The sequence below is a fragment of the Anguilla anguilla genome, chromosome 7, assembly GCF_013347855.1.
Source record: "Anguilla anguilla isolate fAngAng1 chromosome 7, fAngAng1.pri, whole genome shotgun sequence".
Lineage (NCBI taxonomy): Eukaryota > Metazoa > Chordata > Actinopteri > Anguilliformes > Anguillidae > Anguilla > Anguilla anguilla.
In genome coordinates, this window is record NC_049207.1 from 5,046,809 (window position 1) to 5,074,415 (window position 27,607).

Genomic DNA, 27,607 nt, shown 5'->3' on the forward strand with positions numbered 1-27,607 from the left:
CATTTTGCATTTCCTGGCTGAATAAGAAAGTGCTTATGCAAGCAGACCAAAGAGACATTTTCATTTTCTACGTTCTCTCACAGGACGGATGAACACAGACCTGAAAATATTATTGTTATTTTTTTTTTTTTTTAAGCCTGTCAGCCTTCCAAACCTTTTGTGCATTTTATAATGTATTATGCAAACAAGGTTACGACTCTGTATTTGTACGTGTATGCTGTTCTATTCAGTGCCTTTCAAGAGTGTGGAACACGAGGCAACTTTAGTGGAAATCTTGTGTCGCTGTGGACACAGGGTTCTGCGAACGGTCTCCTAAATGTTTCAGCTAGCGCTCATTTGACGTCTTATTTGTGTACGGAGTTTAATTGGGAATTAACATGGGAAAACGAAGCCTTTTTAGGTGTGTTTTTAAATCACGTGGTATTTTTCTCTCTGTGATGTCGCATTCCTCTCCAGGAACTGCCCGTAGTGCGTGCGTGCGTGCGTGCGTGCGTTCGGTTGCTGGGGGAACACATTAGGCCATTCCACTGTTGCCGTGTTGAACGCAGACAGCTGCAGTTGTGGCAGCACGCGGTGTCAAAGGTCGAACACAGGACACGCCTTGTGTGCTTTTTCTTTTCTTCGGCGTATTCCTGCATCTCGTAAAAACTTCGGCCGCCACGTTTTCTCTTAAAGGAGCAGTGGGTGAGGCAGAACTGTGTCGTGTCGCAATTTCAGGCAATATATTTTCTGTCAAAACAAAACAGCAGAGTAGACATTGCCAAAGTACGGAAGTAGACGCAGTGCTGACCACTCATTCTGCTGACCTTCTGTTAAAGTGGAGTCTTTTTGTCACAACTTTTTTTTTTTTTTTTTTTTTTTTTTTTTTTTTTTTTTGCATTTCCTGTTTGTATCCATCTTTTAGCATTTGGAAAATGACTGTATTCTGCTCTGTAGTCAACAACACTGTTTTGTACCCGAAATCATGTACTGTAGCCGCTTGCCACAACGTAGACATGAGGTAAAATAGAATGGTGCTTGTAACCAAGAGCAAGAGGCAGGTAAATTTGAATTGTTTCATATTCAGATTGTATCGTTGTTAAGAGGGTGTGATTTTAGAACACCGGGATGCTATTCCTTTGTGCATAGTCCCTTAAGGAAGCCATTTTTAGCTGTGTAATGCAAATGCAGGCGATCATTTTTTAACCTTTCTAGTCATTCTGTGTGTGTGTATGCCCTCCGTCTTTTGTGACCGAGTGTGTTGTGAGAGAGAGAGCCATTCAGGGAAAACACAGCTGTTGTGAAATCACCCTTACCTGAATTTGATTTCTGTGAAATTGGTGTCATTGTGTGCAGCTATATTCCCCCCCCAAAAAAATGGTCCTCATAAAGTGTTTTAAATGTCTCCGTTGTGTGTTTCGTTCTTAGTTCTGTTATGATGTGAAGGGGCACAAAACAACAAAATGGCTGACAAATGCTGAAGTACCCAAAGCCACAAGCGCACGTTCTCCAGTATAAATCATTCAGACATTGGGAAAGGATTGTTATTAATTATGTGCTCTAATCATACCGTGCCGTGCTTTGATGGTAGAGAATTATATTCTGAACCTTTAAGAACAGCTGCTTAAGTGAGTGTGAAGTTTCCTAGAAAATTTGAGTTAAAGCTCTTTGACAAAAAAGTTGGTTATTTTTATTGGTATTATTAGGTTATTGTGTAGGCTGTGTTTTATATCTTTCTGTATATTTTTGTCATAAAATATGATGTGCTTACTTCACGTGTATCCCACACAAAATACAGACTTGGAAAGAGGCGTTTGTTAGAAAGCCAGAGGGAGACCCCTAGTGTTGCAGATTTACTTTGGCACCTCGGTCTGAGGTCATTGATGTTGCTCTCACAACAGAAAGACAATACTGAGGCATGGTGTGACTTACTCCAAACAAAGTGTTGTATCAGTTCTCAAGTATTAGCAAACTGTAGCCTTAACTTAATGTGTGTGTGTGTGTCCCCTCTGAGCTATATCTGTCCTGGGGAAGGACAATAGACAGATTTCTAGGCGTGATGTCAAGTTCAGCCAAGGAGATGTAACGTGTGTTGAAACTTGTACCTCAAGCACAGTAGAATTTAACAGTATCTCACGGGGGGGGGGGGGGGGGGGGGCTTAGCTTTCTGTCTTTCTTTCTTCCACCATGGTGCCTTTTAAAAGATGCTGGATACTCTTGATTTCTCTCTACTCTGGGTCTCTCTCCCACCTCGTCCCTGTGTCCTCCTCCATGAAAGGGAAGCGCATGTTCTGTTTGCCACATGCCGACTCTCTTGCTTGTCCACCGGGATCGGACGGCGAACACCGGACACTCAACACCCCTTTAGTGACACGAAAACTGCGGGCGTAACTCCGTCACAATCTCACACCAGGGCCCCTTATTCTTTTTTTGGCTCCCGTGCATCGCTTGGGGGGGCGGCGGGGGGGCAACCTTCTCTCAACCTTCAGCAGACCAAAGAGGATTTATGGCCGGTGTCCGTGTGTTCCTGTCCAGCTATGAATTCGTATTTTCTTACACAGGCCAACGGTGCCAAGAATACTTGTGTGGGCTTTTTGTCGGCTTTGGTGTCAGAGGTTCACTGTTGTTTAAATTGTCAGTGAAGACAGTGCTGCCTGAGGTCCCCGTCGTGCGCTGAGTCGGAACGGCGAGCAACGTCCATTTGGTCGCCTTTCATGTTATGATATATTTTGCTAACATCTTTAGTGGGGCTCTCAAATTCAGGCCTGGAGCCCCCTGTGTGCGGTGGTCTTTAACATCGGGACCGAGATGATAGAGAACTCGTGTCTTACGGTGCCCAGGGGTGCAGAACACCAGTCGGTTATTTTATTTTATTTTATTTTTTCGACAAATTACCCCAGTCTTAATTTTTTGGCTGTTGGCCTACATGCCAGTGCTGGTTGATTCCCGTATTGGACCACAGAAAAGTGATTAGGATACACATGCAGTGTGTAGGTTATAGTTGATGCTTAAAAACATTGTCAGCTCAAGATGTGATTGGCCTATAATCTGAGAGCAGAAGTTGACACAAAATCCTGAAACAGGTCAACCGTCGTCGTTCACACCAGGTTGAAGGACATTTCAACGCACAGGCTACATTTACTAAAATTAGAGCAGCTTCTCTGCTCTGCCCAGTAGACAGTGGCTGTGAAGGGAAAGGAGAGTTACATATTTGACCTTTTAACCTTGAAGCAGTCTCTGTGTCCAACCCGCAATGCGTGATGCCTATATCCCCTCTGCTTCTGACATACTGTCATTTTTCGTCTACATTTCGTCTACAAACCTGCCTACAGCTGTGTGGCTTTAGCTGGCCAACTTATTTTGTAAATTGTTTCCATGATCGGTAATAAGGTACAACCATAAAATAAGCATATATAGGCATATTTATTTAGTTCATTATAGTTCTGTCCATTGCTTGCTTTTTTCATACTGTTGAAAGTTTCGTTAAAAAAACTAAAGAATGTACTTGAATAAATTATTTAATAATAAATAGTGATTTGTGAACAATAAGTGGCATAGCTGCATTACAATTGTTTGCTTGTACATACTATGCAATGTATGTAGCAGTTGAGTTCCTTTTGTGTAATTATGGCAAGAGTGTTAAATTGTACAGACACACTGTTGAACCCAGCATCCCTAAGGTACGGTTGAATTTAAGGTAAGTTCTCAGTGAGAGTCATTTTGAGAAATGGATAAAAGTAAAATATGGTAAACTTGCCCCAGTTTCCGTTATTATATTGGCCTCTCCTTTGGAACTATAAGTAACAGATATAGACTACAGTGGTCATTATAGAATCACCCTACACCATCCACATACCCACTTATCCTACAGTGCCGTTTAACTTAACCTTCTGAGAATTGGGCTTCTAAAAATTAAGTTGCATTTGGGTCACAATGCAGTAATGTCAACACTGAGAACTTGGAAATTTAAGCCCTGCCAACTTGTGAAATGATAAGATTTGTCTGGGAGCATCCACTCCAAGGATGCAAACATCTTCTCTGTTTTCTATAGAATACTCAACCCTTTCAGGCTTCTTCTCTTCTCCTCAGTCTTCCCAGAAGCCTGTTTGTACCGGCTCCACGGTCAGGTGAGCTCTCACTGCGCCCCACCTGCCGCGTCAAACATCTTCTTCCTGCCCTCCATGCCCGACATGGCCTCCACGTTCTTCCGCCAGTCGCCCACTTCAGTGGTGAGCACCTGCCGTACGAGAGGGCGCCCACAGTTAGGCCTAGTGCACCGATCTCACCTGATAGGCTCGCGTGCCACTCGCCTGGCATTAATGGGCCACAGACCATTCTATGCAATTAATGTTCTATGGTCCCACAGGGAGCAGGACTGCACTCCGCTGTTATATAGCATTCATTATATGTAATCACTCTTCCCAGTCATGAAAGATGCTATCTCATTGAGTATGTAATGACAGAGTGTGACCAAGGACTTAGCCTTGACTAGCTATCTTTAGATCTAACACAAGGGTGTCCAATCATATCCAGAAAGGGCCGGTGTGGGTTAGGGTTAGGGTTAACCCAGCAGTATGACATCTGATTCAGCTGATTAACTAATCATAGTCTTCAATCAAGATCTTGATAAGCAGATTCAGTAGAATCTTAGTGTTGGACTAAGACAAAGACCTGCACCCACACTGGCCCTTTTTGGATCAGATTGGGGACCCCTGGTCTACACTACTGCAGAGGTGTAGTCTGTGCCCAGTGCCCCCCCGGCCCCGTACCTTCTCCTGTTTGATGTCCTCCTTTTTGACAGATTTGAGGTTGGCGCGCAGGTCCATGGAGCCCTTGTGTTTGGAGCCCAGCAGGGCGCGCATCATCTCATCCGCGGACACGCGCACCTTCCTCAGGGCCGGCTTCTTGAACTTCCCCCCCAGGTCCTGGATCTTCAGCTTCAGCTCCTGGATCTGGGCCAGGTCAGAAACAGGTGTGTTGTGTCGGGGTGGGGGGGGGGGGGGGTGATGATGTCACAACGAATGAGTGGGTGTTTGTACCAACAGCCACACCCACATCCCAGTAGGCTTCCCCTTGTAGTTCTTGTAGAACTGTTTTTACTAGAATTTGACTTTTGGACCAATAGGCAGATCTGTTTGACCAAGAAGAATTGTTTCGTAGTTCAATAGCGGGGATATACTGTAATGCTGCAAGAGACGATCTTCCACGTCAGAGGTAAAAAGGAGCCTCTGATTGTGGTAACTAAAGATCCAATGGCCGCTCTCCAGCGTCCTTCTCAAGATTCCCAACATGGCTTTCTAAATCTGTGTGTGTAATCGTTCCACGTATTAAATGCATCATGACCACGCATGCTGATGCGTAGTGAGGTTTCAAAATATCCGCTATAAATCAAACGCGGTGGCGTAAGCATACGGTGTAGATTGCATTTCGTCATTCCTCCTCGTGCTAGAGAGGTAATGGAAGCCGGAGGGCAGCGTAGGACACTGTGAATGCAATTTCATTCATTTATTCATCTGTTAATTCATTAATTCATCCATTCATCCATTCATTCATTCATTCATTCATTTTGTCAAGAGCTGCTCCAAAACAAATCACAAAATCTTGGACTAAAAACTGTTGGAGGGTGTTTAGAGTTCACTGATTTAGCACTGGGTTCAAAAATCATGGTCACAGGAGCAAGGCATCGTTCGATAAAATAGGTCTTATGTCATAACGTCATTCTCTCTAAAGCTGACCATCGCGTGATTGTGTAGGTCGAACACATACATACGTCTCGATTGTTCTTGACAACTTTTGCTTCGTAGTCATACCGTTCCTCATCCACAACATCGATTCTTGAATGAAGTTGCTTGCAGAGTTTCTACGGGAAGGAACAAACCATTGAATTTTGTTACACTTATTAGGGAAAGAAGTAACTGAAATATAAAGTAATTTCGAAATCGGTGAACAGTGAGCACTTTCTGACAACCGCAGTTACTCATTGCTAGAGTAGGTATGAGTAACTGTATGTGGTTATACAACAGACTGGATTGTTACAGAAGGAAATTTGCTACCTGATGTGTTCATGTCTTGTCGGTGAACCAATGCCAACTACTAATAAGGGGGCTTCATTCACCTCAAAATGTCTTCCTCATTACAGCCATTTAGCTACCTATTGGACAAGCCCCTTGTCACTCACCTGCAGCTCATCCAATTGCAGGCCAGACATTTGCAGTGGGGGCAGTTTCTCGCCCAGGTAGCGCACTTTCTCTGCGTCTCGGTCGAGCTTCTCTTTCTCCAGGTCTTCCATTGCCCGACTCAGGAGCAGTATCTGGGGGGCGGGGGGCATATGAAAAAGCTCAGCTTGGAACAACACATTTACTTTAAACACATTATCTGTCAAAGTTACTACTTTTGTTACAAATATACGATTTATGTGTTACAAAAAGGACTGTGCTGAAATTGATACGAAATGTGTTGTCCATCAACATGAATGGATAATATTGTATATTGTACCATATTGTAAGCTCTATGGTGAAAGGTACCCTGGATTATGTGGTCTGTGAAGCAGGTAGATGACAGTGAACTGGACAGGCTCCTTACCTTCAGAGAAAGCTTTCGGGAAGCCGAGATCTTTGACTTTGGCTGTCAAAATATAAAAACAGTCTCATGTCACTACTTGTGGACTTGCATTGCCTCTACTGTGATGTATTGCACTGGTTTATGCATCCCCAATGGATAACTAAACTCACTCTTAATGTTATGTAGGCCTAGGCTAGCAACAACCATATGAATATATCTGGCCATTGCTTTGGTATTCTAAACAAAATAATTATACTTTTTAAGAGTTCTAAAATATTTTTCATGTTGCATTGACCAATTTTGTAACTTGAAAATAAGACTTCAAATGGAGTGACTCAGAATTCCCCAACTTTCCCTAACTATGGGGTAAAACCATCTTTGGACATGGTATGACAACATGTAGGATTCCGTAGGTCTGTGGTAGAATAATGTTTCCATCTCATTTGGCCTTCAATCAGTTGATTGTTGTCCACCGTCATTCAGACTATGGTGAATATATCTTTTCCAGATGTACATGCGTCCATATATCAGCATGTCTTTGCCCTCCCCAAATGGGAGCGTGTATGTGTATGTATAGTATGTGCATATGTTTCATGTACACACACATACATACATGCATACATACATACATACATAGCACACGTGTGCTGCAAATACCTTGGCATCCTTGGGAGGCATGGGCCTCGGTGCAGTGCGTTCCTGAAAAGCGACAGCGTGAGTCACATCTCTACACTATAACCACCTGGCCACTGGCTGACACATGGACGACATATGCAGGCCCTGCATAAATAAATAAAACGTAATGCCCTACAAACGGATTAACACTAGAGACGTTTCTAAGCACACTCTCAGTAGACCGACATGAACATTCTTAGAACACACAGGTAAAATCAGACTGGCATTGGCTGTTATTGAGTGATAACTTTAATATGAAATCAAGTGTAACATCACCATACATTTCAATTTTAATGCTTTCCTTTCTTCACTATTTACAAATTTACCATCTCAATTTAGATATTTAGTGGATGCTTTTAGCCAAAATGCCTTTCAGAAGGTAAATTCTTCCTTTGTTTTAATAGCTAAGAATTTAACAACAAATTTACTTGAAGGATTTTGTAGCTTCATGATTTATCATCCCTATAAGCTGCTCATAGTGCAATGCCCAATCTCTTCTTTCCTCAGACGACTGTATATTTAGTGGCATTGGTCCTACCTATACTTAAAAAAGAAAGAAAATCTTGAGTGCTTCAACACAAATATAACTAAAATGGCTACCTTTGCATTATATACTGCCTACATCTTTATGGGCATAGCAAGTAGTAGTTTGCAAGTGTGAGTTACCAAGTTACATCGGAGTATTTATTAATAAAAATTTAAGAATTACAATTTTCTTCTTACCTCACTGTAATAAGCATTTTGAAGATGGAAATGGATAGACAAACAGGTGTACAAATAAAACAAGAATAATGCGTCAACAAAAAATAGCTTAGACATATTTCTCTAAGTAAAGAATAGTCTTTCCTAAACATCAATAATATATTCATTTAATGTGTGAATGTACAGTAAACACAATTTATTTTATGGAATGTTACACTTTGTGTAGAATCATCTCATTAGCACTAATGAACTCGCGTGTGGTGATGGATTAAGACAAAAATGAAACAATGTGTATTATTTTAAAAGGAGGATTTGGTGTAGTGTTCAGTGAAATTGATCAAAACAATATACTTGTTAATAAAGCACAAAAATGAAACATTCTCAATTGAAAAGGACAAATCTTGAAAATAACATCTTAATATAAATATCATCCTACTTACTCATCTGCCATTGTAGAACCTTTGGAAAAGAGAAAATGTGTTTTTTAAAATTCTTTGCTAAAGACATACTGATGATGATTTAAGCACGGTCACTTGTAATTTAACCCTTTACTATTAATTCTAATTAATTCTTTTGCACTCCATCATTATTGAAGCCAAAATTAACAAAACATTTTTTTTTAAATAAAAGCATCTACAATTATGTTCTAGAACTGAGGAAAAAAAATTGAATTAATAAATGCGAGCTTTACCTGAGTTGCTTTGTCGAAGGAGTGCAGTTAACAGGAGGGTAGCTGTAACAATTGGGGCTTACATGTGGCAGCCGGACAATAAATATAGCGCCCTGTCAGTGGAATTCCATGACTCACAGCCATGAAATGAAATATCATCTCTCGTGACACTGTGACAATACAGGCCGATGTAATAATACGTCCCTACGTCTCATTTGTTTCAGCAGGAAACGTCACCCTCTTAGCCTCCAGATTTATTGAATTATTTTTGAAATTGACCAATGAAATAGACCAACGATTGAAGATGCTCAACTGCCTGGCCAATCAAATAATGACGACGTGTTTAAAAACTCAACTGTGAAATGTCCATAGCCCATACGTTTTCACTGAAAAATATCACAATATAGGCTAGACTGTGTGTCGACAAAATATCAAAATAGCTAAAAAAAACTTTTAAAAAACTGGTCCATTTCATTTTGAAACAGGGCAAAACAAACTTGTATAATCTGTGGCTCTGACTAAATAATTTTACATGTCCTATTGTTCTATACGATATTTTTGGCTTCCCATCAATCATATGTGAAGCAAGTAGGTGTGACCCTGTGAAATGTGTAGGGATATCTTGTTCTGTAGTTTAAACCTCCTGTCAGTTCAGCTCTCGTGTAGGTCGAAGATCATGTAACATTTCCAGGAAGCCAGTGGGTGTTGAAAGCCCACCAGTAGTCATGTGTCCAGAAATTTGAGTGCTCTGGGTGCTATAGGACAGACTCCCTTCCCACAATCCCCTTCTTCCCAAACTACTGAAAGCCTAAATGGCCTTTTCTCATCAACTGTGTAAACTTAAAATCACTGTTTCATTAGATTACACCACTGTTGCACTAGATAATAGCAAAGACGTTTATTATAGATGTCATTTCTTGAGCAGGGTAATAGCAGGTGGCTTGAAATCGAAGAAGGTGTCAGAACAATGTTCACTTTATGATGAACTGGACTGTTTTCTTGGCTATGAATAACTACAAAATGAGCGTTGTACCTTATCGAACCTGTGTTTTTGTAGCTGTTCCAATGACCATGATCAGCACTTTTGTACCTCGCTTTGGATAAAAGCGTCTGCTAAATAAATGTAATGAAATGCAATGTAAAAAAAATCCTTGCCCCGGCGGAACAAATGAGGAATGAACACGGGTCCCCCTCCTCCACCCCTTTGATAGGGGGAATTTCGGTTCTGTTTATTGAACGAGGAACAGCTGATGGCGGGTTTGCGGGTTTGCGGGGGGGGGGGCAGCCCAGAAGGCGTGTAACCTCCATACAGGCCACTGGAACCTTGACCGCGCGGGCAAAACCGGGGGTTCCTTGGATTGTATAAATACCAGGTGCGCATAGCCTCGCATGCTAAATATGTCTGCCCGTGTTAACGCCTTTCCTTCGAAGGCAGGCTAACTGTCGGACAAATCCCAGGCTTTGACATTTAATTTGCGCAAATCCACCAGGCAGAGCAGGCTAGGCTTTCCCCTTTCTATATCTGGAATCCTGGAACTCTTCACATTTGGGGGACTTCCCCACCTCCACACACACACACGCACACACACACACGTACGCACACACTCACATGTTTGTATTGCTATACTTGTGAGGACTTCCCATTGACTTACGTTCATTCCATAACCTCTAACCCTAACCCTAATCCCAACCACTACATGCCTAACCTTAACCCTAACCTTAACCTAATTGTAACCCTAACCCCAACCCTAAATCCTAACCCTAAAACAGCCTCTTGAACTTGTGGGGACCAGCAAAAGGTCCCCACCTTGCATAGTTTTCCTCATCTTTCTATCCTTGTGGGGACATTTGGTTCTCACAAAGATAATAAAACATGCCCACACACACACACACACACACACACACTGGGTCACTCCTTCAGGGTCATTGAGGAACTTTCAAAGAAAGTTTATATTCGAGTCAGCAACAGATCAGGTCCCTTACTTATTCCACACCTTTACGTAATGGTGGCATTAGTGGCTGATGTATTAATAATGTCAGGCATTTCCAAATGCAGAAAAGAGACACCCCCCCCCCCCCCCCGCCCCCCCGCCCCTCTTGTTGGAAAGCATGTTTGGCCAGTCAGCAGGAGATTACCTAGCAATCATTTACATATTTACATTGCCTTTATACAATATGCCATGCACTATAAAAGCCCTTCTGTGTCCTTCAGGAACACTTTGGGACAAAACAGCAATGAATGGACAAAAAAAAACTACTCCCATTTCAAATGTGGAATACAATAAGCTTCAGGTCAAGGCCAATAAGCATATTGTTATTTACATTTTAGATGTAGAATAAATGTACACAATTGCAAAAAAAAGAAAAGGCATTGACAAAAAAATAGTTTATATTCACTGCATAACATGCAGAGGATACAATAGATAAGATCTATTGTGGAATCTGTTTAGCCAATCAACTATTGTTTCTCCCTGTGCATGCTGGAGTTCAGCAATATTGATCTGTTTTCATAGATCCAGACTAGACTGAGACTGCATTGTTCAATTGTTTCTTTCCCCCTAACGCTTTCCTATCAGTACACGCTCAGTCAAATTCAATAGCAGCTATTTCCTAATAATTACTCATTGAGCTATTGCACTGCCTGACTGGAATCACAACCAGCAATATACAGAGAGTCTGCCGACCTTTTCAGAGAAGAAGGGTTTGTGTCAGAGTCGGTGAAAATGCCTGTCTTATTGAATACATAGCAAGTTTCATGGCTCTGATGAAGCTTCGACTGAGAAAGACCAATCAGGAGTTTGGTGCAATCCAACAAATGATTACATGTAATACGATTTCCTGTTCGATCATGCCAAACTGCAACTGGTCTGCAGCTGGTGAATCTCCTCTTGTATCTGGTTACCAGGGCAATTTGGTCAGCTGCACTTTCAGGAGTCAGGAGTGTCATCCAGGATCCCTGGCAGTAAATAAGCAATTGGAATTGCACCCTTTGGATTTTCTGTAAGCGTATGTAGGTAGTCAGAGGATCATATGAGCAGTAACATTCCGGATGTGCTTCACAGGTAACAGTAAAACCATTCTGTCAGAAGTGGGATTCGAACCCACGCCTCCAGAGGAGACTGCGACCTGAACGCAGCGCCTTAGACCGCTCGGCCATCCTGACTGATTCCCCCCTGTGGGGTTTGTCCAGAAATCACTGCAGCCAGGTAGTGCAATGTTCCTGAGATTAAAGAAGACATATTGCTGATGTGCGATTTAAAATTAAAGTAGGACTCTTAAGATAAACCTTAAAAGCATACTGGATGCTGGATTTTTTTTTACCTTGATGCTATTATAAAAATACCTTGCTAAGGCATATCTGTGATGCACTGGCGATCTTGTTCTTTATGCGCTTTCGCCAAATTCCTGCTCCTTTACCTGTATTTGTTGTTATGCATTCATGAGATGAGATGGTGATATGCATTTCTCAGCCTGTGCTGGTTGTAGCTGGATTCTTGTTTGTTCGGGCCCCCTGGTGGTCAGAGGTAAAATCACAACTGTCAGAAGTGGGATTCGAACCCACGCCTCCAGGGGAGACTGCGACCTGAACGCAGCGCCTTAGACCGCTCGGCCATCCTGACTGATATACTACTCTGCTCACCATAGTAGGAAACACATTCCACCACTAGGGGGCCTGAACAAACAAGAGATGTGACCTGGAAGTGCAGACATGCAGGGGGGAGGGGCCAAGTGTCCAGATGATCTTTTGATCTTTGGTAAGAGAGCTGTTCCTTAAGCTGCCTGATAGGCTAGCCCCAAGGCATTGAATTTGACGTGAGCACATATAGGTAGACAGAGATGAGAAGGGGATTGACATTGGTGAGGTTGCAGTCGTAACATTCTGTGCTTCACAGGTAAAAACTGATCTGTCAGAAGTGGGATTCGAACCCACGCCTCCAGAGGAGACTGCGACCTGAACGCAGCGCCTTAGACCGCTCGGCCATCCTGACTGATGTACTGCTCTGCTCACCGTAGTAGGAAACACATTCCACCACCAGGGGGCCTGAACAAACAGGAGATGTGACCTGAGGGGCAGTCATGCAGAGGAAAGGGGCCAAGAGTACAGAAGATCTTCGGTAAGAGAGCCTTCAGCTGCCTGATAGGCTAACACAGAGGCTTTAAATTTCACATTTGCGCATACAGGTAGACAGAGATGAGAAGGGGATTGACATTGCAGTTGTAACATTCTGGATGTGCTTCAGAGGTAAAAACAGATCTGTTAGAAGTGTTTGGCACGTTGTATTGGCAAAGAAAGGATATGTCAATTATTATAAGACTCAAAAACAACATGCTACTGCATAATTATTTTCTTCTTTCACAGTTAATAAGAGAACTGTTCATTCTTTTAGCAGTTCTATGGAATTCATGATGGCCACAAATTAGCCAAAGATAACTCAAATTACCTCAAAGAGCACCTTGTATTGTCACATGTCAATATACTGTTGGCAAACTGAGCCCAATGAAGCGCCATCTCCCTCGAAGACTAGTTTCTGAGTAGCACAAGAAATTTGTGGCTCGCTGCCAATGATAATAAAAAGAGGAAGACCAGGAGTAACTCATGAAAAAACTATTTAGCAGCTGTCACCACCCTCAGCACTAACTGGCTAATGCCACAGCCACTAGGCATCTTGTTTTAAATACGGTCTAGATTTTGCATCAGCTGTTTGGAGGACAGTCACAATACTCTATTCAGTGTCTCCATTACACAAATATTGATGGCAAGTATTTTCATTCATGTATTTTGTTTTGTTTACTTTTTCTCTCTAACATCTTACACCCGTGAAAAACGGTGCTTGTATATTGAAAAAAGTGATAGGCTTAGTAAATATGTTTCTGAAAAGTAGAATTTCTTTTGTCAGAAAAATATTTTCCTAACATTAAATGTGTGAAATGTTCTTAGTGCTTATGTAGATACATCTTTCACCCATATACTGTGTACGGCACGAGTTTCCACTCTAGCCCCCACTAGATGGAGCCAATGAGTCGAGAAATACTGTTGTTTTGTTCGAAACACCCTTGTCATAAGTGCATTTAAGGACTTTGAGCATGATTGCTACATTTTTCAATAACTAAATTTTTGAAATTCTTTTCTACTAAGGTCTTATTAGGCAGTTCTGCGGCATAGTAAGCACATTTTAAGCGTTAGACCTCACAAAAAGATTTAGCACACAAATACAGGTACACAGATAATGACTGACAAATTGACCAATATGGAGGTAATATCAGTTCAATGAACAGCAAATGGATTATTCTTGGATCAACCATCTCAGTTCGCAGAATTGGACCATTTCAAATTTGCGATCTTTATTGAAGTAGCACGGTTATTGGAGTTATATATATATAGTTGAAATATTTGTGTCCGTACACTGAAACAGCCTACTTACACTATAGCAGAATACAAATTTCACACGTCGGTTCAATGCCATGTTTGTTGTGGCGCAATTCTAAAATTGCATGATTTGGCCAGTAATGACAAATCATTTTTCTCTGTTCCACTCTCCTGTGTGCTTAATATGTTAGTGGCGTCTTTCTATTGCAGTGATATCAGCTGCTGTGGTCACTTACGTGTTTACACGCTACATGGTCTTAAAATAGACTGGCGATTTATGCCCAGCTTTCCGGTTGTCTTGCAAAACCCCCAAGATGTTGAAACAATCCTACTGCCCAACGGTAACTGAAACAGTTTGGTCAAAACTCCTTGAGAACAGTCTCGCTCAGCTATGTGAACGGGAATGTAAAAAAAGCCATTTATTGCAAGTCATAATTCGAAATAGTCTTTGTGAATAAGAACGCGTCCTGTATTTCAGTTTGAACAATAGTTTGATTGATGATGATTCTAAGATTTTTCCCAAGTCATCAAAATATAAACAATTTATGGCTCAAGTAACTAAATTTAACTACAGATGCTCATTACTTTTGTTCGAATGGCTTATTGCTTTCTATGGGGGTAATAACAGTATTGTGTACCGTATCGTATAATGTATTCAATAACACCTCATTTTAGTGTCAGATTAGAGTCGACCAGTGTGAAACCAAGATACGTCTACGCAATAAGAACACACACATATCAGATGCAGAAAACAGAGTTTTATTAACCAAAATTAAAACAAAATTGCTATCAAAGCTTACAAAAAAATAATAAAGCTGAGAGACTGCCAAAAAAAAAAAAAAAAAAAAAAAATCTGAACTGACACAAGACCTTTCATCTGGTTCCTGAGGTCACCTTTGATGGAAAAATATTCTGAGAAGTTTCTTTAGTTTCTGTGATATTCAGACATTTGAATGTATTATTTTTGCTCAAGCGGTACCACAAATGGGTTTACTGTTAATATACTGGAACAGAGAAAGGTTAGTTCAGTCATAGTAAATAAGCCAGACCAAATTTTACAGAACAAATTTTGAGAAGATACCCCAAAATCGAGGCCATATAAACTAGGCATCTCCTAATCTCTCACTGCATAAAGATGCAGAAGACATGATCTAAAACACAAACACAAGAACAGAACCCCCATTCCACAGTAACCACACCCTTTAAGGGCTCCTATATCACCACTGTGCTTTACTAGACTTGCCCAGAGATAAACTCTGGAGGGCAATTTGCATATGGTTACATTGATATTATTACAAATACAGAACAAAATCCCCCCCAAAAGAAGTCAGAATAACTGTAATCTGCAATGCAGGAATTGTGAGGGAACCTACATTCAGAAGGAATCAGTTTTCAGTTGAACACGTAACGTTCACTTGGTCAATATGCAGACACACAATTAGCAGAGTGAATTTTTTCGTTAAAAGAACAAATGTTGACGCATGCTAACCGACGCAAGCGAGGGAAAGCCTGCTCGTCTTTTGGATCTACCGAATAAGTAACTGACAAAGGGACCCCAAACTGAAATTCCAAACGGCAAAACTGGCCCAATTATTTGCAGATAGCCTCATGTTTACAAAATAAATTTTCTTCAAGTCAATGCGATTTTAGGGCCTCACACATTAGCCCCACTCTGGTGATGCAAAGGGAGTATAGAATTGGAACAGAGTACTACCAAACTAGTGTAAAATAGCCTTTGGCCCTCCGAGCAGTTTTAAAAGACGCTGAAAAAGAGAAAGTATAAAAAACATTTAAAAAGATAAAATATAAATTATAGGAATATAAAATCAGCGTAGGTGATGGTGTAAAAATGTTTTTAAAACCCTACAAGAGGGAAGTATGGGGCATTTCATTGTGGTCTGATTTTCATGGGATTTAGGAGGTGGACTGCAATTGGAACGAAAGATTTCTTGTGTATTTCAGGGGCACCCTGTACCGCCTACCAGAGCTGCGCTGAGCAAACTTAGGGGACGAGGAGGGTCATCTGCTACGCCGAGGGCTTTCCTTCTTGTCCTTTGGGTCTACTATCTTACTGGCTGTGTTCACTATCTTTGCCAGCTTAACCCCTGTATTTACAGGTAAGGTTCCCACGCCATGCAGTAATACTGAACAAACAACTTTCGAACAAACGCAAAAAAACAGCCTCCCGATATTTTCTGGCTTTTTCAAAACTCCATGAGAACTGTCTCACTTAGATATGTGAACAAGAACGTAAAAAAAGCCAAAGAATCTGGAATATTCTGACACTAAAATATGATACAAGGGAATATTTTCTCTACCATGCTCATGTATCAATGATTCTACCTGCGGGTCAAACACATGGAAGAAATAACACCAGGATAGCGTGAAATGTACATACAGGAAAACAACTTTGATTTGAACATCACAGGTGAAGAACAAGCAAAGCACGATTAACATTTTTCAAGCGCCATCAAACCCTGAACGCAGGGTTGATAGCACAGCCAACGGGTTCTGGTCTGAAGCTCCCAGGATGCCTTGCAAACACGCAGCTATGAGACAAAGATTGCACACATAAATGATAAAGATGCACAAAACACTGATGAACACACTTTTGGATGATGCCAGTTTTGGACCCTTTAGCTTTGCGGCGTTGCGAGAACAACATGGCGGCAAGTTAAATTATGACAGAAAAAAAGTACCAGTGAACGAGACACAAATATGAATAACAGGTGAATTTTTAACAAGAATCCAGGTAAAATTCTTTCTGTTGAGTTTTCTTCCTGATGGTCCGTCTACATTGACATGCGCAAGCATACAATAAATAAATTCTGCGTCAAGAAAATATTAGAAAAAAAAAACAGTAACGTCTTTCTTTGTATTACAATAGAGGGTAACGAAAGCATGCAGCATATATTTGGTGTGGTATTAGCCCACAAGAATCTCGGGTTATACGTTGATATTAATTAGATCAACGTGAATGCTATTAGTTACAGTAAATGTTTTTATGTACATGTGGTATTTTTAAGCGCTGGTCTTCTTGTGGACAGCTGGCGACATCCAACAGTTGCTTTGGAATTTATCAGTCTAGCCCATGCAGGGTTTTTGTATTCTCCACCCAGGTGCCATTTTTAAAGGTCAGTGCTGTTTGTCCTTTCCTCCACTGCTTGGGATCCAAGTGCATGCTGGTCCAATTAAAATCAGAAGAGTTCAGAGTGCTCTGAAAACGGGAACTCAGAATGTCACAAAAGATGGTACTTTAACTCTGACCAGTTACAGTAAACGGAATTAATTTTGCTTTGAGTTAGAGATGGGGGGAGGGGGAGGGGGGAACGGACTGTCGGCAAATTACGTAAACATCTTTTTTTGATTGAAGTAGGCGTTAAATCGACTCTGAGCGTAGTCCTGGAAGACAAAAGAGAAATATCTGGATTTTAACCCTTTAAAATGTAAGATCACAAATATGTTAACATTCTTAACGGAACATTCTAACCCTCATGTAACAATCAGTTCTAGAACACTGACTTAAAATTTTTAAAAAACATTCCAAAAAAAATCCTACTCTTCAAAGGGTTAAACAGCCTTGTGAATCTACTTCTAAAGCAAAATGCCACTTTCTACGCCAACGAGATTATTTGGCAAATCAACAGTCAGATCAAAATACACATTTAGAATGCCCAACTGTATCCATAGCAACGTCTTCTAACAAGTTAAGATAGCGCAGAGAATCATACACAGCCTTCCAAAATGTGTGATAAAATCACTGCATTCGCAGAGTACACTTCATGCAGTGACCTCTGGCCACAGCAGGCAGCCAGTAGACCAGAGGAGCAGCTTCAGTGCAATCAGATAGCGACGGTACTGCTGACTAGCAATCCTGACGTGACCTGCAAAGTCTGCTGGGAAAAAATTGAATCCTCAAGACACGTTCTGCACGTTGCCTAAACACACCTTGTCCCTTTGGTCATTCCCACTGGTCTTTATGGAGAGACTATCTACACCAGTAAACCTACCTACCATAGGCTAAGAAAGACTGAGTCATCATGTTGTTCCATGTATTTGTATGGTAACATGACATAACGATGAGAACAGGCCATTCAGCCCAACAATGCTCGCCATTTTCCCAACTAAAGTGCACCTGACCAGAGCACCAGGTACAATTTAGGCAGGAAAATGGCGAGCATTGTTGGGCTGAATGGCCTGTTCTCACCGTTATGTCATGTTACCATACAAATAAACAGAACAACATGATGACTCAGTGTTTCTAACAGCTGTGCTCGTGGGGAAAGAGAAGACCCAGCAGACCTGTTTCAGTAAAATCTGTTCCTCAGGTTCTCACTGATTTCAGGAATCGTTGCTGCCGTACTTACCATATACCCAAACTCGATTGTAGACATTTTCGCCTGGATGATGGACCACAAACCCCACAGGAAGTGAGAGGCCAAAGCGTAGCTGGGATGAGAGAGACACGTAAAGTACAGCTGAATTTTAGCGCAGAGACTGCCATACCGCAGCCTTTTGTGAATCGGAAACGGTGTTGGGGCACATGTCGGGGCATGGTGTCGGGGCACAGTGTGAGGGTACGGTGTTGGGGCGCGGTGTGAGGGCGTGGTGTCGGGGCACAGTGTGAGGGCGCGGTGTGAGGGCGTGGTGTTGGGGCACGGTGTTGGGGCATGGTGTGAGGGCATGGTGTTGGTGCACGGTATCGGAGCGCGGTGTTGGGGCACGGTGTCGGGGCACTGTGGTGGAGCGCGGTGTTGGGGCAGTGTTGGGGCACATGTCGGGGCATGGTGTTGGGGCACGGTGTGAGGGCACGGTGTTGGGGCACGGTGTTCATACCGGTTGCTTTCGTTGATCAGCTCCTCCTCGACCCTCGCTCGGTCTTCAACCGTCATGCTCTCAGTATATCCCCCGCTTTCCGCCAGGTAGCTCCGGAAGAAATGCAACTGCGAAGGAAAAACGAATAAAAGGCATAAAAAATATATATTCCAAAAAATGGAACTATGCTTTCAGTGAGAGTAAGAATGCTCACTAACAGAAAAGCAGGGTACAGTAAGTCAAGTTAGAACTTGACACGCATTACATTACATTTTATCCAGAGAGACTTACACAACCTTTTACACAGCACTCTCACTTGACCTATGAAAACGCTTCCAACAAACACTTCTTCACAAAACAAGTACAGCACCATACACAGCTTAATTTATATAGGAGTAAGGAGAACAAATTTGGATTCATAAACAGTTATTCTGATTGGTAAAATGAGGATGGAGAAACACATCTGACGCAGACCGACCTGCTGTTCCCTGCTGGGGTAGTTCTCCATGTTCTCCTTGTAGAACGGCCACTTGTCGTAGGTGTAGTCGTACGCCCACTCGCAGAAGTGATTGCCGAAGTCGAAACCCCTGAAGAACAGTGTGATTTTTAGAAAAATCAAGTACGCCGTTCTTTTTTTCTTTTTTGTAGAAGCAAAACCATAATGTTAGTAATTGTTGTACGATCGATGTGATTCACTGGCTATTCACGATTGATCATGGAATACTAATTACCGTTACAAAAGCAGTGTATTCACCCCATTAGTGAGAGGGAGAGGTGAATTGAACTAAATAACTGTATGATCTTCCCATGAAACCACACTGAATGTGCATTAAACAGTCTTGATAAGGTGTTATAGATATTTAGTCCAGTTCACCTCTCTCACTAACTAGTTACCACCTGTCAGTCAAGCCTGATAAATACAAAGAAATTAAACACACAGCAAGGAGACAGAATGCACCTCTTACAGAGAGAGCAGCATCTTCTGGCCATTAGTACACCAGAAGAGTGTTACAATCTACCAACGACAGGTCACATGACTTTGCGTGTGCGATGATATTCAAGAAGACTGCGGCATTGTGGGTAAGTGTCAAGCCACCGCCTCACCTGTAATTATAGCTGCTGTACTCAAAATCTATGAGCATGAGCTTTTCTGTCGAAGAGGGGTCCTGTTCAACACCATCCAGCATAAGAATATTCCCTGCGCAACAAAAACGATAAGTGCTCAGCAATATAAATGAGTCACAAATATTTCTCTAATTTTTAGAATTCATGAATTTTGGACATACTTTGTCCTTTGGTTAAATTTTTTATTTGCGGAGGAAGAGGGTGGGGGATGAATCCCCTCTTACATTAAAACATGCAGCAAGTCACCTGAACACTGACTTGTAGTATGCTAAATATGAATAACAGTATGCCAAATATGCAAAGTATGCTGAATATGCATGGCACTTTAAATAGACACCCCAGCTAGTCCTGCAGCCCAATTTACCAGGAAGTGACTCTGACTGGTCTTCTGAAGTGGATCACATGACCAGAAATTAGCTCCAAGAGAGGAAGTGTGCATCGCTCACTTGCCATACGAACGCTTACCTTCCTGTACATCGTTGTGGCAGAACACTACAGGAGAAGGGGTCTCTGCTAACAGTGTTCTAAAAAGGGAAATAAAGCCATCGTTTTACTTTATTTATTTATTTATTTTTTTAAACTCAAACATGCAAACTGTATATTGGAGAAAGATGAAATGGTAAAAAAAATGCAGTGGGACAATGTAGAAAAGAGATGAAATTGTGGAAATTGTTTTAGGCTGATGTAGAGAATTGGAGTCGCAACAACAGCAGCGTGTTATCATTTCTTGGAGATCTTGCGCAGCAAACAGAAGCAGTGCGCTATCAGTGACCGAGTACGTGGCATCCAGCAGAGGCGACTCTCGCATTCCTGGCTCTGTGCGTCACTGTGAATGCGGGTCACTGCCACGGGCTGCACGGTACGGGCAGCCGCGCGCCAACTGCGAGAGCCAACGACCTTGTGTCGCTGTGATTGACAGGCCGGTCTGAGCGTTTTTTTTTTAGCGGTAGCGTGTGGCTCCTGGCCCCGCCAATCCATTCCGTGGCTGGGCAGTAACACGTAACACACTGGGAGTGCTTCCAGCACGGAGCTGCCTGCCAGATTTTAAGGCTGCAAACTCATGACTCAAAGCCACCCTCTTCCTGACAGTGGTGGGAGGGGTCGTGACCCCTGTCCTGAGTGGAACTGCCTTATTTTGCCAGCTGCTGACGCGCATGAAGCAATCGCTACACTTTGCTCTCCATATCAAAACACTTGACTGGTACACATCCAGCGTGTCACGGAGAACTCGTGCTAAATCAGACTCTTCACAGCTGAGTTCCTCTAGTTACGCAAGAGGCCTGGCTTGTGTGCTGAAGGATGAAATGCCATTCTTTCAGTTCCAGAGAAATTCTGCCAGTCAAACTAATGCCCCGCCCTCTCCCCCTAGCCCCGCCCTCACCGTAGGCTTTCCAGCTCTGCCTGCAGGTTGTACTTCATCAACTTATTGAACTTCTTCACGTGAGCATCCCGGACAAACTTCAGCTGCAGAACTTGCTCCATGTACCTGCAAGTACAGGTGGAGATTAGGCTCTTCTGTAAAAAACAAGTTGACAACATGACATCTTATGACAAGACACATCTGTCAATTCCTCCTCTGCCTGATAGATGTGCACAGGAAATATATAAGCCTATATGCATATGTTAATTAGTCATAGTAAATAAACAGAATTGATAAAATATCCAGGATCTATAAACTTCAATATTCATACATTACACACAACGTTCATTTGAGAAGCTAGCCACATTCTCAGATATATTAGCTGGAAAAACATAAGAATGAAATGGATACCCGTAACAGTCCACAGTTGTGCTCGCCATTATTGTATATGTCTGTAACCACGCTTTTCATGTGACCATACCTGTATATGACTGTTCCTGGGGTGTAACTGTACTTGTTTATGAGGGTTCCTGTGGTGGTACTGTACCTGTATACGACCGTTCCTATGGCGCTACTCTACCTTTGTCTGTGTTGCTGTACCTGTCTATGGTCCCTAACAGCCACTTGGGCTCCTTGTTGAAGGGCATGGCCATCCCGTGGAAGCGGGCCACCTTCGTAGCGATCTCCGCCGACACCTCCGGGTCACGGAGCTGTTCGGTCCGCAGGTGCTTGCTCTGAAAAACCCGCAACAGAGCGATGCTTCGCGACGGACTGCTTTCAAAACCCCACGGGCCTACTGAAGAGGCGCCCGTCCTGACGGGCCGTGATGTGCCGAAGGGGGGGGTGGGGGGTGGGGGGGGGGGCGTTGTGAACCCCTGTCCTGTACGGGACTCCCGCTTACCGGCATGTACTGCTCCAGACGACCCTCGGGGAAGACGCCGTAGAGGTTTGGACCCAGCTGCCTCTCCGCCAGAATGGCGAACATCACGCTTTCCGACACCAGGGAGTCCACGCCCTGCCACACATGCAGGCAAATCCACGCATAAGAGCCTGGTTTACCGAAAGCAACACTGTCTGCATCCTCAACATTAACACTGCTGAACATCTCTAAACCTCAAAAGTCAACATCGCAAACACGCGGAATCAAATTCTAGCTAGTTAAAACAGTGGATGGAAAGCTGGGGCTTAATTTTATAATATTACCATAAGAGCAACAATGAGAAATGGTGATGTTGAGCCATCCGTACTTTGAAGTATGCAAGTCTGAGGTCTTGTGTTTTTAAACGTTTCTGATTACCACACAATGCTTAAAAACATGTTAACTACATTTCAACAAGCCAAATTGAAAGCTTCTTATCATTCAATTGAAATTTAGAAGAATACAATGTTGAAACTAGTCAAGTTCCAGAAGAAATTGTTTACTGTTTGTTGAAAGCTCAGGTACTATGCTATCTTTAAAATAGCATATTGTTATATAAGTATCGTAAGCGTGTTATGAGCAGCATTGGAAGTGGTAGTAAGGCTAGTAGTAGTCACAGGATATCATTATTGCTGTAGTATGTCTAACTTAAAAACTGTAGGAGTTTAGTCGGGAAAATAATATTTAAAAAATATATATATATTTTGCAGCAGAATGGTAGTTTGCACAGTCAGCAAGCGAACTACTAATATTAAATGAGCTAGAAATGAGACCGTTTCTGCAATCTTTTATAAATGAAAGCTGGCGTTTTCTGTATATTCGCAGGCCAGCGGAAAAGAACTGACCCGGAGGATGGCTCCGTACACGCGCAGCAGCACCTGTCGCGGTTCGTCACCGACGCACTGCGCGTGGTCGGGCAGGCTGCACAGGTACAGCAGGTTACTCAGGCCACCGCTGCAATAACGCACATCCAGATAAATTGAGGCAAAGAAAAGACCAATCAGAATATAACTGAAAGCAATAGCCTATCGGTCTGAAACTCATTAAAAAATGTGTCAATAGAGAACAGCGTTGTTTTGGTCCTTTTGGACATCTTCAAGTTTAAATTTACTGGACGTCCTAGATCAAGGGTTATACACTCTAGGGACCCAGCATATATGCTGGTTTTTGTTCCAGGGATAATTATACCCTCTACATTAAAAAAAGTGGTATGATTTTTAACTGGACACTTCTGTCAAAAGCAGGATTATTACCAATAATATTGGTTGTTTTTGGTCTGTGAACTTGGCTGGCAAGAAATATTACAACTGTAGTAATTACTGTAGAGGTGCCATATGTTCTACTTCGGTTCGTCTGGTCATCGCATTACCGGACAATGCTGATCTGGAAATCCGTCTCGTGAATGGTTTTCCACGTCCCGGAAAGGAAGTCCCGGCACCAGGCGTACGCCCTGACCCTCGTGTCCCTGTCAACCTCTTCGGTGTGCCCATCTCGGTACGACTCGGCTTCCGAGTCGTCATCATAATTAGGACTCGGGGCCCGCAGATGATTCTCTTTGATAATGTTAATCAACGTGTCTCCTTTTCCTTTCGGCGCATGAAATCCAGTGTCTTCCGTCTTCACTGTAGGAATGCTTCTCTGCATTGTGCCCAGTTAGTTACTTTTAGCCGGGTTGTTAAATGATGCTTTAAAATGTAATGCTAGAACGGTATAATTACGATATCGAGCTTGTTACACGGTCTGACCTTCCCGGGAAAGGTTAGCTAAATAGGTAATCAACTAACGTCAACCAATTTATAACTTCGACGTCTGCTAGTTAACCGTCTCTACAAGCTAAGAAGTTAGCTATCGATGTTCGACCAACCATACAAACATCATAACTTGCCCAGATAGCCAGTTAGCTGCTTACATTCAAGCAAATTACAGACCTGTTTATCCGGAGCATGTGGGTACCAGAAATTCGCAGTGCTTTTATTTATTTCAAAGACTAACGTTAACTTACTTCGATAGCTCGCTAGCTACTAATCAGCATGTGCACCAATAGCTTTCTAACATAGTCTAGAGCCACGATGATTCTTAGTTCTGACAACCGTCTAGTTAGCAATTTGGAGAGCTAGCTGACACGCTAAATTCAATAAACGTTAATCTGGATTATATCTGTCAAAATCATAACATATATAACATCCGCCCTACAGCCAAAATCATGGCACACGCAGTTTCATTCACGCCACCTTGACTCGTCATCTCATTTGCTACAGTCTCCGGGACAGGAAACGCATACATTGGTTTAGAAACATGAAGGGCGGAGATTCCGCTTTTCGCTTACTACAGAGCCCCCTGGCTTACTATAGCAAAGACTTGTGGGTAAGAGAGTTCCAGTGTTTACAGTACAACAAAAAGCGTGCTGGTGCTGACTGGGCTTTGCCCTTAATCAGTGCTAACTCAGGCGGCCGAGTTACTTAATATGAATTTAAATATTATATTCATATTACAATATTAATATTTACTTGCCACAGTTCACACCCCAAATAATTACAACAAATGACACAAATAACAGTTTCACCTTTACATGTCATTGCATGGTCACACAAATATAAAAATGTTTGGCGCTGGAAATTGTCACAGTTCCCATTTCTTCCCACCAGAGGCCGCCAGTTCCCCAACCCCAGTGTGTCATTCCCCTGTTTCTTTGCTTGGACGTCGCATTTTGTTTGCGTCTTTTTCCATTAGCTGTTAGCGCTATGCGCATTGCTTCTGCTTGCTTGTGGTTGAACTGGTTGCTGTTATGTTTGTGTTATTAAGATAGTTATTGTAGTAAAGTACTCTTTGTTCAACTTTCCCCTGTACCCTGTGTTCGTCTCTACACTTGGACCCTATTCTATTTCCTTGTAATAGGTAAAAAGACTGTTTGAAAAAAAGGCATACCTATGTTGGAATACAGTGGGGTATCTTTGATGTTATAGGATTGCATCTGCTGGTCATGGGACTTTTGTTAAGGTCAATAGAATCAGCAAGTGCCAAGATATTTTTACCAAAAAATCACTGGTTCTTCCTGCCAGTAACCTCAAACTGTGCTTCACAGAGTACAGTGAAAACAGGGTATGAGCATTTGTGATACTTTTTTGGGGAAAGGGGTATGTTTAAAGGGTTACTTTGGTTCATTCCATTGAATTAAAGTAGCTAATGATTTCTAGATGTATATTCCACTTTTGAGAATTAAAATATGCATCTTTTCATCTTTTTTTCAGAGTGTGAATAATTTTGGAGATGCATACAAGCAGTAGGCCTACTGGCCACATGAAAGGGCTCAACACCCTGTTTTTATGTTTTGTTGCTGTTGTTTGCTACCTGTATACAGTTGTTTGTAGGATTCGTAGGCACAGGCATCGCAGTAAAATTGCTATGCGTTTTCTCACCGCAGGTGTCGCTATAATCCCCAAAAGGAATTCAGCACCGGAGCCGCTGAAGAGCGCCAGAAAACCCCGCAGCTCGCGGGTCCTTTGACAACCGTGTACAGCATCACAAGGGCAGAGAAGTCTGTATCCCTTTGTAAAACTGTTACAAACCGTTATAGCCTACTGTCTTCTCAACGAGAACATCAAATCGTATAACTCATATGCTTCATTCACGTTATTGATAGCCTGTGCATATATGTGATACTAAAATGAGACTAACTAAAAGACGCCAGTGGTTGCCTAAATGGCAATTTAAACTTGTAGACGATCAAAAACGAATCTGTTCCTGCTTTTGCTAAAGTGTGATTATGTATGGGTTTTGAATTTTAAAATGCAAATGCATTCAGCAAAGCCTTGGCTTAAACTCGAAATAAAATTGTCTTGAAATCTTCAAAACCTATGTAGAAATTCGTTGGAATTATCCATGACGTATCTATATGGTACTGAGGTACATCTGGCATCTGTGACTGGAATTATCAGCGCGCTCCATCCAGCATTTCAACCGTTTCTGATGCAACGCCTCCAGTAATCACTCTGACACACCTCAAAAAAGGTCACGTGGCACAATAGCCTATTTATCCAAAACACAGTGGAAATAATTGTGCATGTATATAATAATAATAATGTAATTATTATGAACATTATTATAATATACGTTATACGAGAACAATATTATTATTATTAGTCCCCGCCCCCTTTAATTTCATATGTTGATAATCCAGCCAGTGGTTAACGCATGGGACAGACAGCGTCGGGCACATCCTGGGCGCATCTGGCTCGAGCGCGAGCCGTAATACGATTATCCGCAGTGCCGTTTCCTGCTCTTCGCTTCCAGTACTGCCCCTGCCCACACGCAGCATCATGCAGCTGGCTTTTGCGTAGCGCCGGAGCTGAGCTTGGAGATTTGACTGCGCGTACTCTGAAGGCAGCGAGACTGCGCTGGCTTCTCCCCCCTTTGCTCACTGCTGACGGCAGTATAGGCGGCTCACATTCGGCATAGAAGGAAAAAGACTATTTTTTTGGTATATGGAAAGGACCTCTTTCTCGCATAAGGAAAAAACTAACGTCTTATAACGCTGCCTGACGTGGATTTTCCGAATTAATGGTCGTGACTCAACGCGCGTGATTTTGGCGAGGTCGAGTCGGCGGCATCTGCAGTGTGGCCGTAGGGGGGGGAGAAAATCTTCAGCTGATCGCCGTCATCCCTTGATCTCGTTTGTCTGCATCCTATCTGGCTGTGAATGGGCCGTGTTTTGTGATTATCTGCAGTCATTTAGTGTCAACCGTGGAAGAAGATGGCGGACAGGGCTGAGATGTTTTCGCTCTCCACCTTCCATTCCCTCTCTCCCCCTGGCTGCAGGTAAGCAAGAATGTCACGGGGCGACGTCCCAGTTTTTCTCGCGAAGATGTGCGCGCGAGGTACTGGAGAGAGCCTGCTGCAGAGGACACAGCGGCCAGGGACACAATCGAATGTCACCGGGTAGGGTACAGCGCGGCAGGTCAATTTGATATAGCTGTATTGAATAATTTGGGTTCACGAAGAGCACATACATAACCTTGATGACTGGTCCGCTATAGTGTTTATTTGAATTAGTTTGTAAATATTTTACTATGTCGTGAAATCATACAACGCTACGCAAATATGATATCATGGCGAAAGTGTTTCGTGTATGCCTCTAGTACGCAGTCACAAAATTGAATCAGAGCTATGGACGGATGTGAAATGGATATCAATGATCTCAAAGGGAGCAAGCAATTGATTTCCTGCTCATATAAAGCATCTTCTGGAGGTTTAGCCTTCTTTTAGGCCGACGCCCTAAGCCATTTTTTGACACAGGGTTGTTGCTGAAGTATTTATCAATTTCACTCTCAGTCATAAAATAATAATAAAAAACTGCTCTCTAAAACCTCAGTAGTTCGAATGGTTTGTCCGAGTTCAAGGACCCGGGGAATGATTACCAAGATCCTACTTTACCGT

The 27,607-nt window shown here is 42.4% G+C and overlaps 3 protein-coding genes and 3 non-coding genes across 8 annotated transcripts in view; 1 reads left to right on the forward strand and 5 right to left on the reverse strand.

The window, feature by feature from the left end:
* Positions 1 to 3,383: 3,383 nt before the first annotated feature.
* On the reverse strand, positions 3,384 to 8,664 carry LOC118231457 (troponin I, slow skeletal muscle-like). The gene is made up of 9 exons (XM_035425264.1): positions 8,609 to 8,664; positions 8,358 to 8,376; positions 7,939 to 7,942; positions 7,198 to 7,239; positions 6,562 to 6,603; positions 6,158 to 6,289; positions 5,750 to 5,839; positions 4,749 to 4,931; positions 3,384 to 4,216 (listed from the first exon to the last, which is right to left on the reverse strand). The coding sequence occupies exons 2-9, from the start codon at positions 8,366 to 8,368 to the stop codon at positions 4,115 to 4,117; spliced, it is 606 nt and encodes a 201-aa protein (XP_035281155.1). The 5' UTR covers positions 8,369 to 8,376; positions 8,609 to 8,664; the 3' UTR covers positions 3,384 to 4,114.
* A 3,003-nt stretch (positions 8,665 to 11,667) lies between these two features.
* Positions 11,668 to 11,750, reverse strand: trnal-cag. Its single transcript has one exon. It is a non-coding gene; the product is annotated as a tRNA-Leu (tRNA).
* Positions 11,751 to 12,124: 374 nt separating this feature from the next.
* Positions 12,125 to 12,207, reverse strand: trnal-cag. The gene has a single exon. It is a non-coding gene; the product is annotated as a tRNA-Leu (tRNA).
* A 286-nt stretch (positions 12,208 to 12,493) lies between these two features.
* Positions 12,494 to 12,576, reverse strand: trnal-cag. The gene has a single exon. It is a non-coding gene; the product is annotated as a tRNA-Leu (tRNA).
* Positions 12,577 to 14,698: 2,122 nt separating this feature from the next.
* Positions 14,699 to 24,439, reverse strand: chkb (choline kinase beta). Its single transcript, XM_035426937.1, has 11 exons — positions 23,544 to 24,439; positions 23,020 to 23,128; positions 22,157 to 22,270; positions 21,856 to 21,989; positions 21,277 to 21,381; positions 20,361 to 20,419; positions 19,875 to 19,968; positions 19,249 to 19,357; positions 18,792 to 18,898; positions 18,323 to 18,404; positions 14,699 to 17,357 (listed from the first exon to the last, which is right to left on the reverse strand). The coding sequence occupies exons 1-11, from the start codon at positions 23,816 to 23,818 to the stop codon at positions 17,301 to 17,303; spliced, it is 1,245 nt and encodes a 414-aa protein (XP_035282828.1). The 5' UTR covers positions 23,819 to 24,439; the 3' UTR covers positions 14,699 to 17,300.
* Positions 24,440 to 26,337: 1,898 nt separating this feature from the next.
* The window catches only part of mapk8ip2 (mitogen-activated protein kinase 8 interacting protein 2), a 40,893-nt gene continuing 39,623 nt past the window's right edge, over positions 26,338 to 27,607 (forward strand). For 2 of the 3 annotated variants that reach the window (XM_035426115.1, XM_035426117.1), the window contains exon 1: positions 27,021 to 27,109. In XM_035426115.1, coding sequence (XP_035282006.1) covers positions 27,036 to 27,109 — 74 coding nt within the window. In that variant the 5' untranslated portion in view covers positions 27,021 to 27,035. Of the gene's footprint in view, positions 26,990 to 27,020; positions 27,110 to 27,607 lie in introns of those variants that run through there. The other variant, XM_035426116.1, reaches the window with a different exon arrangement.